This window comes from Sceloporus occidentalis, unplaced genomic scaffold, assembly GCF_023333645.1.
Source record: "Sceloporus occidentalis isolate IW3139 unplaced genomic scaffold, rSceOcc1.0.p SCAF_2, whole genome shotgun sequence".
Classification (NCBI taxonomy): domain Eukaryota; kingdom Metazoa; phylum Chordata; class Lepidosauria; order Squamata; family Phrynosomatidae; genus Sceloporus; species Sceloporus occidentalis.
In genome coordinates, this window is record NW_028316982.1 from 88,781,378 (window position 1) to 88,796,089 (window position 14,712).

Here is a 14,712-nt window from a genome sequence, read left to right on the forward strand (position 1 = left end):
CAAAGACATAGCTGTGTTATTCTGGAAAATCAGTATGCAAAGAGATCTTGTAGCACCTTTGAGACTATTTGAAAGAAAGACTTCGGTAGCATGAGCTTTCATAGACTTGAGAGGAAGTAGTCACAAGTCTACAATGCTCATGCTACCAACTTCTTTCAGTTAGTTTCAAAGGTGCTACAAGATCTCTTTGCATACTAAATCCTTAGTATTTGCATGCTGCAGGGTGGACAGTGTTTTCCCTCTCCAGTCACAGGCACCACTGTGACACTACTGGTGTCTATAGTGTCCCAAAATCTGCTTCTAAAGACAGCATTGGAATTAGGACCATACTGCAGGTGAATACTCAGTTAAGTTGATTGGGGCCCTTGAGCAGTTCCAGCTTGTGCAAGCTGTTCTAGGAGTGATGGCATAGTAATTAAAGGAAGGAGAAATAATGAATAAATTACAAGGTTCTATATATAGACAGCAGCCCAAACATATTCATATGTAAACACATTTTTAGCCTTGCAATTTCAATGAGACTAACAGTCAGGCACTATGCATTTTTATTCAGTAGCTCAAATAAATTGAGATCTGGAGTAGTGTAGTGCTTTGAATGTTGTGCCAGGACTCTGGGAGACCAGAGTTCAAATCCCAGCTCAGTCATGGAAACCCATTGGCTGACTTTGTACAAGTCAGACCCTCTATCAGCCTTAGAGAAAGGCAAAGGAAAACTCCCTTTGAACAAATCTTCTCAGCAAGACCCCATGATAGGGGTCGCCATAAGTTGGAAATGACTTGGAGGCACACAGCAACAACTCAAGTAGCTGGATACAAATGGAGGCCTATATGTGGCTGCAGCACTGTGTCCCCTGGCCATGAGCATCCTGAAACGTTTTGCACCAATTGGATTGATGATAATATGATCTCACTGCCACCTTCCCCATTACTAACTGAGCAGAGGCATCTTAACTGAATCTCAGATGTACATTTTCTTCAGATGAACTGTTCTTCACAGTGGTGTCACTAAGGTTGGTATCACCCAGTGTGGTAACTCATGGTGTCACCCCCACCCAATTAACCTTCTCCATACCACACCCATACAGAATCCTCAGTAATGTTTTTGGAACTAATGTTACTCATAAATCGTAATTACTGTATATCACTGAATATAATGGTAATAGTTGTGACATAAATAACTAGCAAAATTAAAATTACACCTTTACATTACAATATCATATACACAGCCTAAATGTATTTACATGTACATTGTTCCATGTGGTTAAAGTAAAAATTTGGTAAGATGTGATGTTTTTAAAGCAAATGTTAAAAGAATATATATATATATATATATATATATATATTAAAAATCCAATTTTGAATTTTAATTTTAAAAATATTTAAAACCTGGGACCTCACTTTTCCCTTCCCATTGAGCTTCTTCCCCCACACACCATCTCTTCAGTGCAGGCTTGGGGAGCAGTGGTGTTACACACACACACCAAGGATGTCACCTGGTGTGGCCTGCACTCCCCTAGTGATACCTCTGCTCCATCAGCACAAGCACAGGAACAGGAAGCATGGCTGCTAGAGTGACTATTCTTCAGAGTCAGAAGTCAGTGGAGCAGTTAGATCCTAGATCCAACTGCCTCCTAAACAGCTCCTCTGCTGGTCACCATCTTCTGCTCTCACTTTTCATTGTGTTAGCTGAACAGTTTCTCTGCTGATCAGCTTGCCTTTTTGCCATCTTCTAAGGACCTCACTGGCTCACTTTCCAACTTCATTTGGAAGTCTGCAGATAAACAGTGGTGCCAATCAGAGGTTGTTTGACCTAAGGTATTTAACTGACCAGAAAAGGGGGTGACATAAATATAGATATAACTTGCTGATTTAATTCAACAAAAGTTTTGAATTTGCTAACAATTCATGTGTACTAGCTTGCTTTTATTAGAAATAAATATATCTGTTTGCAGCTGAATTCATTTGGTTCAGCAGCATAATCCAAAATATGTGCTGTAGTTCACATGTCTTTTAAATGTATATAGGTATAGTTAAGGATTCCTATTTCTAGAGTCACATGTTTAAGATTATATATCTGAAAAATCCAGAAGTTTATATGAGACATGATTAATAATTACTGGCAGCTTCCAGCATGTAATGGAAATAGCCAGTAGTTATTAGAAGATGCTGCACTTTTATTTGGCTTCTTTTAAACCCTCTGAAATTCACACGCACACCAAAATGACCATGAGAAAGTGAGTGGCAAAACTGGGGAGGAGTCCGTCCTAGATCACACTTCAAAAGTTACATTGGCGGGATACAGACGGGCAAAAAGGGGTGTATTCATGACGTCATGAAGGTAGAGCCTTCAGACGGGCCTTACCTGAATGCCGCCATGAACACGCCCCCCGCACGCCCCAAGCGGGAAGAAGCGGCATTAAAAAGTTGCTGCTTTTTTCCGCTTCTTTTTGATTTGCGGCGTACGTGTGCAGCTCCGTATGTAAGCTGCTGCACCGGTACGCCAGAATTGCCACGCCCAAATATAAGTTGCCCGTTTAAAAGCTCCATGTCAGCTGCGTCGCATAATGGGTCGGGGTCCGGGACATGCATGGTTTGCAGTCAAGCTTTAATTGCAACGTCCGCTGCCATGCAGCTGTGGAAGCTGCGGCACAGCTGCGGCACATTTTAAGGCTCGTAACCCTAACCCTAGAGCTCCATGTGCGCATGCGTTGCTAGAATCGCGGGAAGTTGTAAGTTTTGCCGGCGGATGTTTTGGTTGTAGAAAGTGATAAGGGAAAGTTTGGAATTTAAAGTGACCCCCTACATACATTCCTGCGCCATTTTCACCTAACAATAAAAAACCCCTAAAACTGTAAATATTTACATATATACAAGGGAGGTGATGGGGGATGGCAGGGGGACAGCGGTGGCAGCAGAGACAGCTGTGGCTGTGCATTGCAGATTCAGCAGGAGCGCGGGGACCAAAGGAGAGGAGGCATCTGTGATGCTGGTGACACTGGCGAAGTGCAAGCGGACAAGGATGCCAACACCAGCTGATCACCAGCTGGCAGGAGGCCACCTTTGTTGTTGGGCAGAGCAGGGGAAAAAGTTTTAAAGGGGCTTGGGCGCTTTAAATGTGCCCATAGGCTTTCTGCCGCCGCTGCTTAGCGCTGCAGCTGCGCAGCTGCGCATCCGCCAGCCGGCAAAGAAAAAAAAGGCCGCGGTTTGGGCCGCCCGTGCGGAAGCTGCCCCTTTCTTTGCGGCGTCCTCCGAGGCAGCGGTATAGAAGCTACGGGTCCGAAACGGACCCAGGTGAGGCATCTTCACTGCCCCCCATGTGGAAGCCCCGACACCTGAAGCACGCCCCCGGGGCGGGCGGTCTGGAGGCTCCGTATTCAGCAGAATACACCTCCAAGACGTCTTCCCCTGCCCGTCTGTATCCCGCCATTGATTCATTCTTACAGGGCCAGATGTTATGATTATATATTTTGATATGTTTCTGTTTCCATTGCATTCAGATATTGTAAAGCAGAGTGCTTTTAGAAGTCATGGTTGATTTTTTAAAAAGAATAAAAATGTTGTTTTCAGGGAAAATAATTGAATCTAATTTTTAAAAGGGAGCAAGATGACATTTATGTATCCTGGTAAGACTGGGGAAGAAGGAATCAGTTGAGTGAGATACATAGTCTGTATTTCAGTCCAGCCCTTTTGGTGGTGTGGGCCTAGGGAAAATTTAAGATGTGTCACTTCAATTTCTGCACAAGGCTAAATTGAATGTTAATGGTATAATGGTACAGAAGGGGGTTGCTTTTCATTGACCCTATACATTTAATTTGCATTACATGCAGCATAATTAGCAAAACAGTAGCAGGTCTATTATCCGCTTGCCAGCAAAGCTTAGCGAATCAATTCAAGTTTAATTCAGGAACCTCAAATTCAAACCTAAACTGTAGCCATGAAGGGAGTAGTTTTCACAGTTGTGTTTTGAGTGGTTTAAATGTATTATATATAGCCCCAGCATCCTAGGAAAGCATTCTAGCTTATGTCCAACCAAGATTTCATTTTCACTGCTCTTTGCAGTGCAACATAATAGCTGTGAAAGTCCTTGAGAGTTAAGTATTCAGAAAGCGATACAGATTACCATATATACTCCTGTATAAGCTGACCTCATGTATAAGTCAAGAGCAGGTTTTGGGGCCAAAATTATGAATTTTGATATGACCTATGGATAAGTTGAGGGTAAAACTTAGGGGTGTGTAGCAAAAGATGTTAAGGACAAAGCAAAGGAAAATGGTGCCAAAGAATTTGCATAATTTGGGCAGGCATAACCTTTTTTGCTCACTCTAAAGGCTCAATCAATAAGTAGGGAACTATGGCAAATGGTGACTGTGCAATGTATGGAGAAGAGATACATTGGTGGGGCTAAGAAAATGCACACTTGTCAAAAAGGTTGCAAAGGGAAGAGTTAAGGTATAGTTGTAACTTATTTTTTTTAAAAAAGGAACCCTTCTCTAAACAGAGTTGCAAAAAACAAAAGCCCTTTTCCACTGTGGGAAGACCTAAGAGAAGCACCAACCCTCTCTACTCTCTCAGTGCTTCTTTGAGGGGAAGAGCCAAAGGGCTGCTACTGCTGTGATTGTGCCACACAAGCATTCAAAAAGACCAGAAGTGGTGCCACAGCAGAGAGACGAGAAAAAGTTGATGCTTCTTTTAGGTTCTCCTCAGACAGACTAAGCTCTCACCTTTTGCCATTATACTTAGAGAAGGGGATAGTTCCTTTTTGATAGTAGTTAAGGTGCATTATTTACATTGACCTATTGATAAGTTGACCCCAGGTTTGGGGGGGTTGGTTTTTTGGCTAAAATTTCTTAATTTATACGTGAGGACATATAGTATTTGAAGGTACAACATTAGCATGAAGCTCTCCTGTACCCCATAATTTTATGTACATTGTACAATCCTTTTGTCATTTGGCATAAGGTACCAAAATTGGTAAGGTCACTCTTTTAGACTTCAATGGACGGGGCAAATATTTTCAAGTCAACAGTGCACAGATTATTTTCAACAAGGCTTTCTTTTTTAATATGGTCTAAATTAAATAGCAAAAATTGGGGGGAAAAGACAGTGGGCTAAAGTGTGGACCCTTGAAATCAATTGAATTTAAGTTAATTGTAACTAACAAGACTCTTTAACTTCAGTGTGTTTATTCTAGGTAGAATTAACATTGGATTTAGTCTAATATATTTTAAGGAATCTTAGTTATAATTCTATTATTATGAGTCATAAAAAAGAGAGATGCATTTTCTCCAGAGATGTAATCATATTCTTGAAATATGATTGTTATTTCCCTTGAAATAGCATTTGGGCAAATTGAGAAAAATGTCTGTGCAGATGTGCTCAACTTTCATGCATGTTCCATTCAGTTAACAAAGGGAAAATTGGAGAATTAATTTAGCATGATTTTTAGATGAGGCACTTCTTCAAATGGTGAAAAACTTCTATTTGTCTTAGCATGTGATCAATCTCAAGAACATATTTTGCATTTACCATGGTTTTGTTTTGGATTGCCCATTGAAGGAAAAACACATTCTTGATTTTGTAGGCCTGATTTCTGATGCATGTATTCCCGAGGAAATCTTATCAGAGAGAAAACAACTCAACTAGAGGGAAATACAGTATATGTTCCCCTTAACAGCTTAGTTTGGCCCTAAAAATACAGTTTGTGATTTAAAAGTTACCATGTTTCCTTCTTTTTCCCATCATGATAGTAATCCCTTAACCAAAAGCAAAGGAATATAAAAGTGAACATTTTGTATGTTCTGATTTATGAAAATCCCACTTTCTCAGGTATTAACAATTAAGTCTGAAATGCCACCTGCTTTTCATTTCATTTTCATTTTCTTGTACTGATTTAAAATGAGCCATGAAAGTACTGAAAGGGAATTATCAGAGCAACAAGTAATTAATTCCATTTTGCAAAAACATCAGTATAGTTGCAGGTATCTACAGTAGAGTTATCATTAAAAGGTAAAGGTATTCCCTGTTGACAAGGTTGTCAAGTCGTATCCAACCATAGGTGGCGGTGCTCATCTCTGTTACTAAGCCAAAGAGCCAGCATTGTCAGAGACTACTCTGTGATCATGTGGCTAGCATGATAGCACAAAACGCTGTTTACCTTCCCACTGGAGTGGAACCTAGTTATCTACTTGCATTTGCATGCTTTTGAACTGCTAGATTGGAAGAAGCTGGGACTACTGATGGGAGCTCACCCCATCATGCGTCACCTAGGCCTTGAACTCCAACCTGCTGATCTTGCAATCAAGAGTCAGTGTCTTAACCACTTGAGCCACCACAGCCCTTATCATTATAGAATGTCTTATTTATCATTACAGCATGTCTTATTTTTCCATCCATTTCTTTAGTCTTGTTGACTGTCACTCTTTTTATTCTAGGTTGGCATAGTGCTCCATTATTCTACACTCTCTACAATGCTGTGGATTGGAGTGACTGCAAGGAATATTTATAAGCAAGTTACAAAAAAGCCTCAGACCTCCCAAAATAGTGACCAGCCTTCTTATCCAAAACAGCCATTGCTCAGGTATGGATGGTTATTAGTTTTCCTTCTGTCAGATTTTATCTACAATTGACTTCTGGTGACCATTGAATCATATTTCAAAATGTAAATAATTGTGTTTCTGGAAAAATGTGGATGTGGTTTGAAACCCAATGTTCAGTTTCAAAATGTTCAAAAACACAGTAGCAGCTGTATTAAAAAGGGATAGCAATTCTGTGTGGTTTACACAGTCACTAGATTACTTCAGATACAGATCTCCACAAATCTAAGTCAACACAATATTTGTTAATGAGTTCTTCCCACGGTGCACAAATGATACATCTAAAGAAAACTGTAGTTCAGACATGCATCTCTGTTCATGTTGAGGAGCCAGAGCCTGAGAAAACAATCTCAAACTTTTGAGTGGTAATTTCTTGCAGTCTAGAGAACTGTGGTGCATAGTGCAACTGACAAGCTACATTTTTCAGAGGTGGAAATTTCTTAACAGTGATGTCTAGACAGAAGTCTGATTTTAACTTCAAACCTTGTGTCTGTATGCTGTATCTTCCTGTGATCAGCTATCACTTCCATCATCCTTTCCTGGTTCACTACAATTTCTCTGCAATTTCCTCTTACATCCAAACTGGGAAGCTATGACTAATCAGGATTAGAACAAACCAGGATTTTAAACCATGGCTTGAATTTGGTTTAGGATTATGATAATTTCTGACCTGGGAATCGACAGACCAAAATAAAGCTGCTTGGAGTCACTTTGGAGGTATGGTGTTTCAATGATGCATGAGTCCTAAGAGTCTGGAAGCTGCACCAAAGCTTCACTCCAGTTCTTAGGACTGGAACGTGGCTATGGTGTGGCTTCTGGACTCTTAGGATGTATGTATCATTTAAACAGCATACCTCCAAAGTGACTCCAAGCAGCTTTATTTTGGCCTGTCTGTATCAGGCCATTGTTTCCTAGTTTAAGTATAAGAAAAAAACTGGTTATTTAAGGACTTCCTCAGTTACTCACAACATGTGAATAAAGGGGCAGCATATAGACAACTTGCATAGTTATGGCTCATGCCTATCTCAGTTTATTAAGCCAAGATTTAGTGTTTGAACCAAGCCAGGATATGTACATATTTTTATTGGGTATATTTCAAACAGCAGCAGCATAACCTATAAGATTCATAAAATTTGTTGAGACAGTACATCATTTGCAAAAGTACATTTCTTCTTGTATGATATCTTAAAAGTTGCAGTATAGAAAACTACAAGAATCAGTTAGCTTTTTCAAGTATATATTTGTCGTTACTCCTTGATGGATAGATAAGAACATGACTTTCAGTAGTTGAGTGTGTAAGGCTGAAGTTCTGTGTGCCTTTAGGTCAATTGGTGTCTAATTCATAGATACTAAAAAGAAAGAAATTTAGATATTCTAGTTTCTCTTAAGTGTGAAATATGACTTTTGCATTGATAGTTCATTTCTTACTCCAAAAATATTTCCAGGTTCCTTTTTCATAATGACATTCTTTTTCATAGTATGTCTAACATGGAAGAATAATAGGCAAGGGAATGCTATACTTTGATACCATAATTGCTTTTAATCAGTCGTGAAATTTTAAGTGTGGTGTCATATTAATGAATAATTGCTGGATTGCTTAGTGCTAATATTACTGCATTTGGGAAGGCATTGTTAAAGCTACTTGCTGGTTGTGGAATTGCTTGTTCTTCCTTTCTTTTTTATATTTAAACGTTTATAACATTAATTTGGTACTTAATGTAGGTTTGATGGGTTTGGGGAAATTGGATTGTGAAATATCATTACTCTTGTGAACAACATACTCTGAATATTTTGTTGATTATTTATCAGCGTATGTTTATCAGCAGACCCCAAAAGTAACTTCCTTTTTATACTTGAAACGTAAATCTCAGAATGAATCTGTGGCTGTCACATACTTTGCAGAATACTTCTTATGGCTAACTGGAGTTCAGTTACATAGCCAACAGGAACCAGTTAAAGCCAAGTCATTCTACATGAGATGTGGTGACTGCAGCTTTTATATAGCAGGGCTCATGCTGATATTTCATCACAGCTGCAGGGAGTGACCCAGTGCTCAAGAACCTAGACAGAGAGTTATGCTGTTTGTGGATATTGGTTTGGCAGTTGTCCAGTAGCTTTAAATATGGGTGACTCCAATTCAGCATGCCTATCTCTGTATAAAAGCATTGGCCTAGGATATTTTAACTTGACATGTAATCTGCTTTATGACCACATGGCATTTATATACAGTCTAAGAAAAAGTGCAGCATTCCTTTTGAGAGAAAAATATGAAGGGTGTGCGCTAATCTGCATTTGTTTATATGCTTGGCTTTTTGATGTTTACAAATTTCCTAGTCAAAAAATGTTGATTTTGAACTTTAAAATTTTGTCTAATGGAAGTAAAAAGGCAATATTTAATGTATGCCCAGTGTGCACCACATAAAATGAGAAGCGGTGTTTTCACTAAGAATCTGACTTTGTGATTCATTATAGTGTTCTTCACACAGTAGTTTATGGTAAAATGAATAATTGTGAGTTTCATATGCTGCAGTAAGGTTATTAATGTAAGAGATTATTGCAGGTTGCAAAGAGCCAGCATACTGTGTATTTACCCATTTCTGTCCCTATTAGTGTTGGAAGAAAACAAACAAATGGGTTACTGAAAAGATTTCTCTAATTAGACCTCTGTTGGAACCATCATTTCACAAACACATGCCCATGATATTAAATAATTACATATTGTTGATATTAGAATAGGAACAAAAGCACTACCTTTCATACAACAGAACCTAGAGATAATTGTTTAACACCTCTCTAAATTATTCTGTGATTTTCTCACTAAGGACATCATTAGCCCTAGAGGCAGAACCTCAAAAATGTCTAATATAATTCAGTAATGCTGAGTGCTAACTAAGCTGAACAATACAGAAGAATCTATTTCATTTTACACAGAAAATCAGCATATAATGTGGAAAATTCCAAATGTCCTCAAACCATTACAGTGCCTTTAATTTGTAGTTGGTGTTTCTTCCCATTTTGAAAGGATGCTTATTTTTTTCTAGTTTAGTATTGCTGCATTTTTAAATGTTAAGGTTCATAGTATTTGGAATGACAATCCATAGTATCTCCAGTGAATCCACTGGAGATACTTAGATGGTTGGCTTGATTTGAGATTGTCTCCAAAAGTTCTTATATTCAGGCATTTCAAATTTGGAACTAATTTATTCCATATTTGCAGACACAATGAAATGTTTTAATATGAATACTTCCAGTAAGACTCTGGATTATTTATTTATTTCTCTATTCATTTATTTAGTACTCCCTAGGTTCTACTTTGTTTTATGAATCTAACTGTATCAAGAAATCAGGTTCATATAGACAGTTTGGTTGACACCTCAACTTGATGTTCAACAGATCTAGTCAATTTATTTTAAGATGTTGATTTTGTTCCATTGCTGCTGTTATGATTTCAATTTAATTGTATGTATGCAACAGATTGGTTTTCCCACTCCCTAAGAGGACATTTTTATAGAGCCCTTTTGCTGTACGGCACATATATCGATATGGTACATTGTTGAGGAATCAACATTTCTTTAGGACACTTTACAAAACTGCAGGTGTTTTCCTCCAAATAAACATTGTTTCTGGAAGCAAGTAGAACTGCAGAAAACAGCATATAAATGTGCCATTATCCATTTCAAATGTTTGTGTGTATTACAGTTACTGTTTATGAGTGCAGAAAGCAGCAAGGACTCAGATTTGTGTTTTTATGCATCTATTTATATCTATTAGGCTTGTACAACTATAATCCAGCAAAGAAAAATAGGTAAACTACTTAGAAACCTCTGGGTATTGTTATAAATATCCATGCAGAAAAATTATTCCTAGAGAATAGTGCTTTACCAATGGGAAGATATCAGCACAAGCTTGGTTTTTCTCCACCTTGTATCAGTACATAGTCAGTGTTGTTGGTATCTGTCTTTTCTATACTGGCCTTTGATGTATATTTTTTTTCTTTCAGTAACGGATTATTTCATGGTCCTGGTAACATCTGACTTAATCTTTTCTTTGTTAAATTGTGATAATGAAAAATGCTTTTGCTTTACACTGCAATGCTTTAAAATGTAGCATTGAGTAATACAGGGGCTTTCTTTCAATATGAACATTCAAACATATTTTCCTGTAGATAAAATGAGATAGCAGTTCTTGGGAAAGACTGATTGGTTCTGCTTCCTCATACCTTTCATCAGAAATCTAAAGAATGAATATTCCAAGTTACTAAAACACTCTTTGTTTGATTTTGTTGATTTTCTACTGCTAAGCAGAATCAGTTTGGATTAGTATTGGAATGGGTTCCACCAAGCAATACCAGAAATGTCCAAGTAGAATTGAAACAGAATTCTGCATGGAACCCTGGAAAATTGCCAAGACGAATGAACCATACTGAATCAATGGTCCGGTGGTCTGACTAAATTTAAGGGATCTTCCTATGTTCCCTATTAATTTTGTTGTTTCTTTTTAATAAACTGAGGCTGTGTCCACACATGTCAAATGACACATCCTTCCTCAGTCTCCATGGCAATCAGTTTGGATGGCACAGGGCCCGATCCCTGTTTTCTTGTGCAGAGTGCCCAGATGAAATCTGACTAGTTCAACTCCATACCCACTCTATACCACCTTTAAAATAGTTTTAATAAAATCACATTTTGCTCCAGATATTCTTGGAAAATCCAGAGGCCTTTGTTGCAATACCAGGCAGCAGTATTGTGAGCATAAGAAGTGATCCCTTGAAACTCCTGACAGATAATGAGCTGCAAGAGGTTCTAACCATATCTTCATCCCAATGCCTTGGGATGTTTGAGTACATTCAAGTTTTCTTGGCAAAAAGGTGACTTACTTCCAAATCCAGCATAATATAAGTGGAACAAAACTACACTAGCTGAGCTGCGTTGGTTCTTCCAGTCGCACAAGTGGTAATATATTTCCTCTGGTGCATGTCTGCACTTGAGCAAATGGTTATGCAACTATTTCTGCAACATATGGTGCAGCCTCTTTCACTGTGCTGAATTCCCTGGCTTTTGTAACATCCCAAACTAGGGCGGGATACAAACCGCCATATAGTACGTATTGTATACGTACTAGGGTTAGGAAGGGGCGGTGCTTCCGCACCCCCCAACCCTAGTACGTATACAATACGTACAAGATGGCAGCGCCCCTTCCACATGGGCACCGCCATCTTTACGTACTGGACGCATAGCGTCCAGACGTGTCACGGCGCCTTTGACGTCGCGAATGCGCCAGCGCGCCTCGCGACGTCATAGAGGCACCGCAAAAAGAAGCTCCGAAATGGAGCTTCTTTTTTGCTCCGCGCGGGAGCCGCGCGGTTTGGCTGCTGCAGCTCCCGCGCAAAGCAAATGGCGCCGGCGGGGGAACGCCGCAAAGCGGCGGTTTGTATCCCGCCTAGGTTTTCCTTTTTCACTTTCAAGCAGTTAGTTTGCTGTGTTGTGTATGGTCACTTCTAAAGAGATGCTGCTAGGAAAACAAAGGCCCAGTTTTCTAAAACTATGTAGGTTCCCAGTAACATTTCCTTAATTGCATGAACATCTGCCCATACAGGTGAACCTAAGTATCCTAATTGGGTTTTAGGTTGCAAAGCAAATGCTCATGTTTAGGTAATTAATGCACTAATAGCCAGCTTGTGCATAGATGTAGTCTACCATCAATGCAAAAGCAAAACAGGAAATCTAACTTATGTCTCTGATGTTAATTCAGATGCTTCTCATCTGAGCAAAAGAACACTTTAAATGATCTTCTCCTTTGTGCAAATAATTGTAACGTGTATTTTAGATCATTTTGAATTGTACTGTAATTAGCTTATTTCATTAATGAACAATGGAAATCTTTAACAATTTTAATGGATTCTTAGGCTTGCATATTGTTTGAATAGCGAAAGTTGATAGACGGACCTAGAGCATAATAGCTACTAGCAGACATAATTCTGTATTTTTCAGCAACCCTTATAGCACTAGAATTAATAGTGTTTCACAAACTTGAATAGCCTTGTTCTGTATTCTTGGAAGCATGGAGGATAGCCACACTGCACATTTATAGTAGTTTCATACCTCTTTAACTGCTGTAGCTCCATTTTATGAAATCAGGAATTCATAGTTCTCTGCTATAACTGTGCAGTGTGGGCATATACAGTGATTAATAGTATTCCAAAGAATGAACTTTTATTTTTAAAAGGAAGCATAACTTAGGCAAAGGATGTGTGAATACAGTATAATGAAGCATTTTTCTCCAGTAATTTATATGACAGGACTAATTTTTTAGTAACTCTGTTTTTAAAAGTTTAAACAATGTGTTGCCAATTCACACCCTGATTGACTTATGCTGGTAAAGTGCAAGCTTTTTCCCACTGGCTGCTTCCACAACAGCATCAAGATGAATGTTGCCGGAGAGAGTTAGAATTAGGGAAAAGGCGGAACTCCACATATCAGAAGAGTTAGTGATGACAAAGCATGAGAAAGCAGTGTACAACTTGACTAGTCTGTGGGATATAAGTGTGCAAGGAGCACTGCTACTCCAACAGTCACCACTACTGAGGTGAGCAGCACTGCAGCCTCAGGAGAGCCCATTTAGGATCCAATGTGGCTGCTGGGTGAGCAGAAAGAGAAGCGACATCCTTTCTCACTTGCCCAGTAGCTGTACCAATCCCTCCAGGTGTACCACCCCACTATTCCCACCCACCCCAGTGATGTCTCTGCTTCAAATCAGAGGTGAATGGAATGATGCAGGGCCTGAGAAATCTCATAATGGAGCATTTGAAGCTGTTTTATCATGGGAAGAGGTGTATTCAACTATTGTGCTGACTCTAAATAAACAGAGAATCAACCTACAGCACTCTAGATGATATCGGGATTTAAAAAAACACTTGGGCAAGGAAATAAAGTGTATAACTAGTGGAAAGATGACGGTTGCTATTTTGAGCTTGGATAATTAAATGATGCATCTGTTGAAGATACTATAGAAAAAGAACTATTGCTAGGATATCCATTATGTCTCTGTGTACTTCTTGTTTTTGAAGTACCTGGTCTCTTTTGTCTTTAAGTCCTACTTGCAGCTAGAGCAGACCCACCAAATTAGTTGCTGAATTATCAATCTCAGTGATTCAGTAAGTCTACTCTAATCGGACTAGCATTGGATTTAGATTGATGTTTTCTACCATGTGTATATAAATTTGTACAGTAATTAATGATGTTTGGCTCAGAAAAATATACTTATTAATATCCTAAATGCCTGAAGAATTACTGTGAGTAAAAACTTGGTAAATGTTTTCATTAACCTCACATTCTCAAAAGTCCTCTTTTTTTAAAACCAGGCAGCATGTTAGCAAAGATTCTTTAATTGAGGAACACCACTCCAAACATAAAGGAGAGATGCTTATCTTGATCCTGAAATTTGCATTTTGAACTTTGTGACTCAGTACATATGCAACCAAATATTTAATATAGGATTTAATTGGGCCAGTCACAGAACACATACTCTGAAAAGTCAAAGTCACCTTTAACACCTGGATTTACATTCTTGGATAATCGGTTTAAAAAAAGGACTGCAGCTACAACAAATTTCCTCCTAAAAGTATCTTCAAATTACTCTTTGGTAAATGTTGATATTGAATATTCCTCATCTGCTCCCTAAATATTTTAATATTTACTGAAGATTTAAAGTTGTATCCACCTGGTGTCCATCTGCTAGTGGACATCTCTGGGTGGAAACTTCCATGAGCAGAATATCTCCTATTTAGCACAGTTTGACTTTTTCTAGCTCACACTTTCTTGTTGCTTCTCTCCTCTGTGTCACTCTTCTTCTGCTGTGCTCCATCTATTATTCTTTCCTTGTGTTATGATACTGGCTCTTTTTCTCCTCACAGCTTTCTCATTATCCTATTGCCCTTAGGCTTTTTTTCATCATCTCGGTCACCTTCCCTTTCTTTCTGTCTGCAGCCCCTTTAAAATGGCCACTTTTTGCCAGCCCCACCTGTAGCTGTAAGACCTGCTGCTCCTTATCATACTGCTAATCATCAGTGTACACTGATGATGCCATCAGCAAACCTGGTGACTCAAAACCATTCCAGATC

General features: G+C 38.9%; 1 protein-coding gene across 2 annotated transcripts in view; it reads left to right on the plus strand.

The window, feature by feature from the left end:
- The window catches only part of LOC149318655 (adhesion G protein-coupled receptor A3-like), a 480,532-nt gene that overhangs the window by 415,719 nt on the left and 50,101 nt on the right, over window positions 1-14,712 (plus strand). For both annotated transcript variants that reach the window (XM_089510223.1, XM_089510222.1), the window contains one exon: window positions 6,432-6,577. In XM_089510223.1, the coding sequence (XP_089366349.1) occupies window positions 6,432-6,577 (146 nt within the window). The remainder of the gene's footprint in view (window positions 1-6,431; window positions 6,578-14,712) is intronic.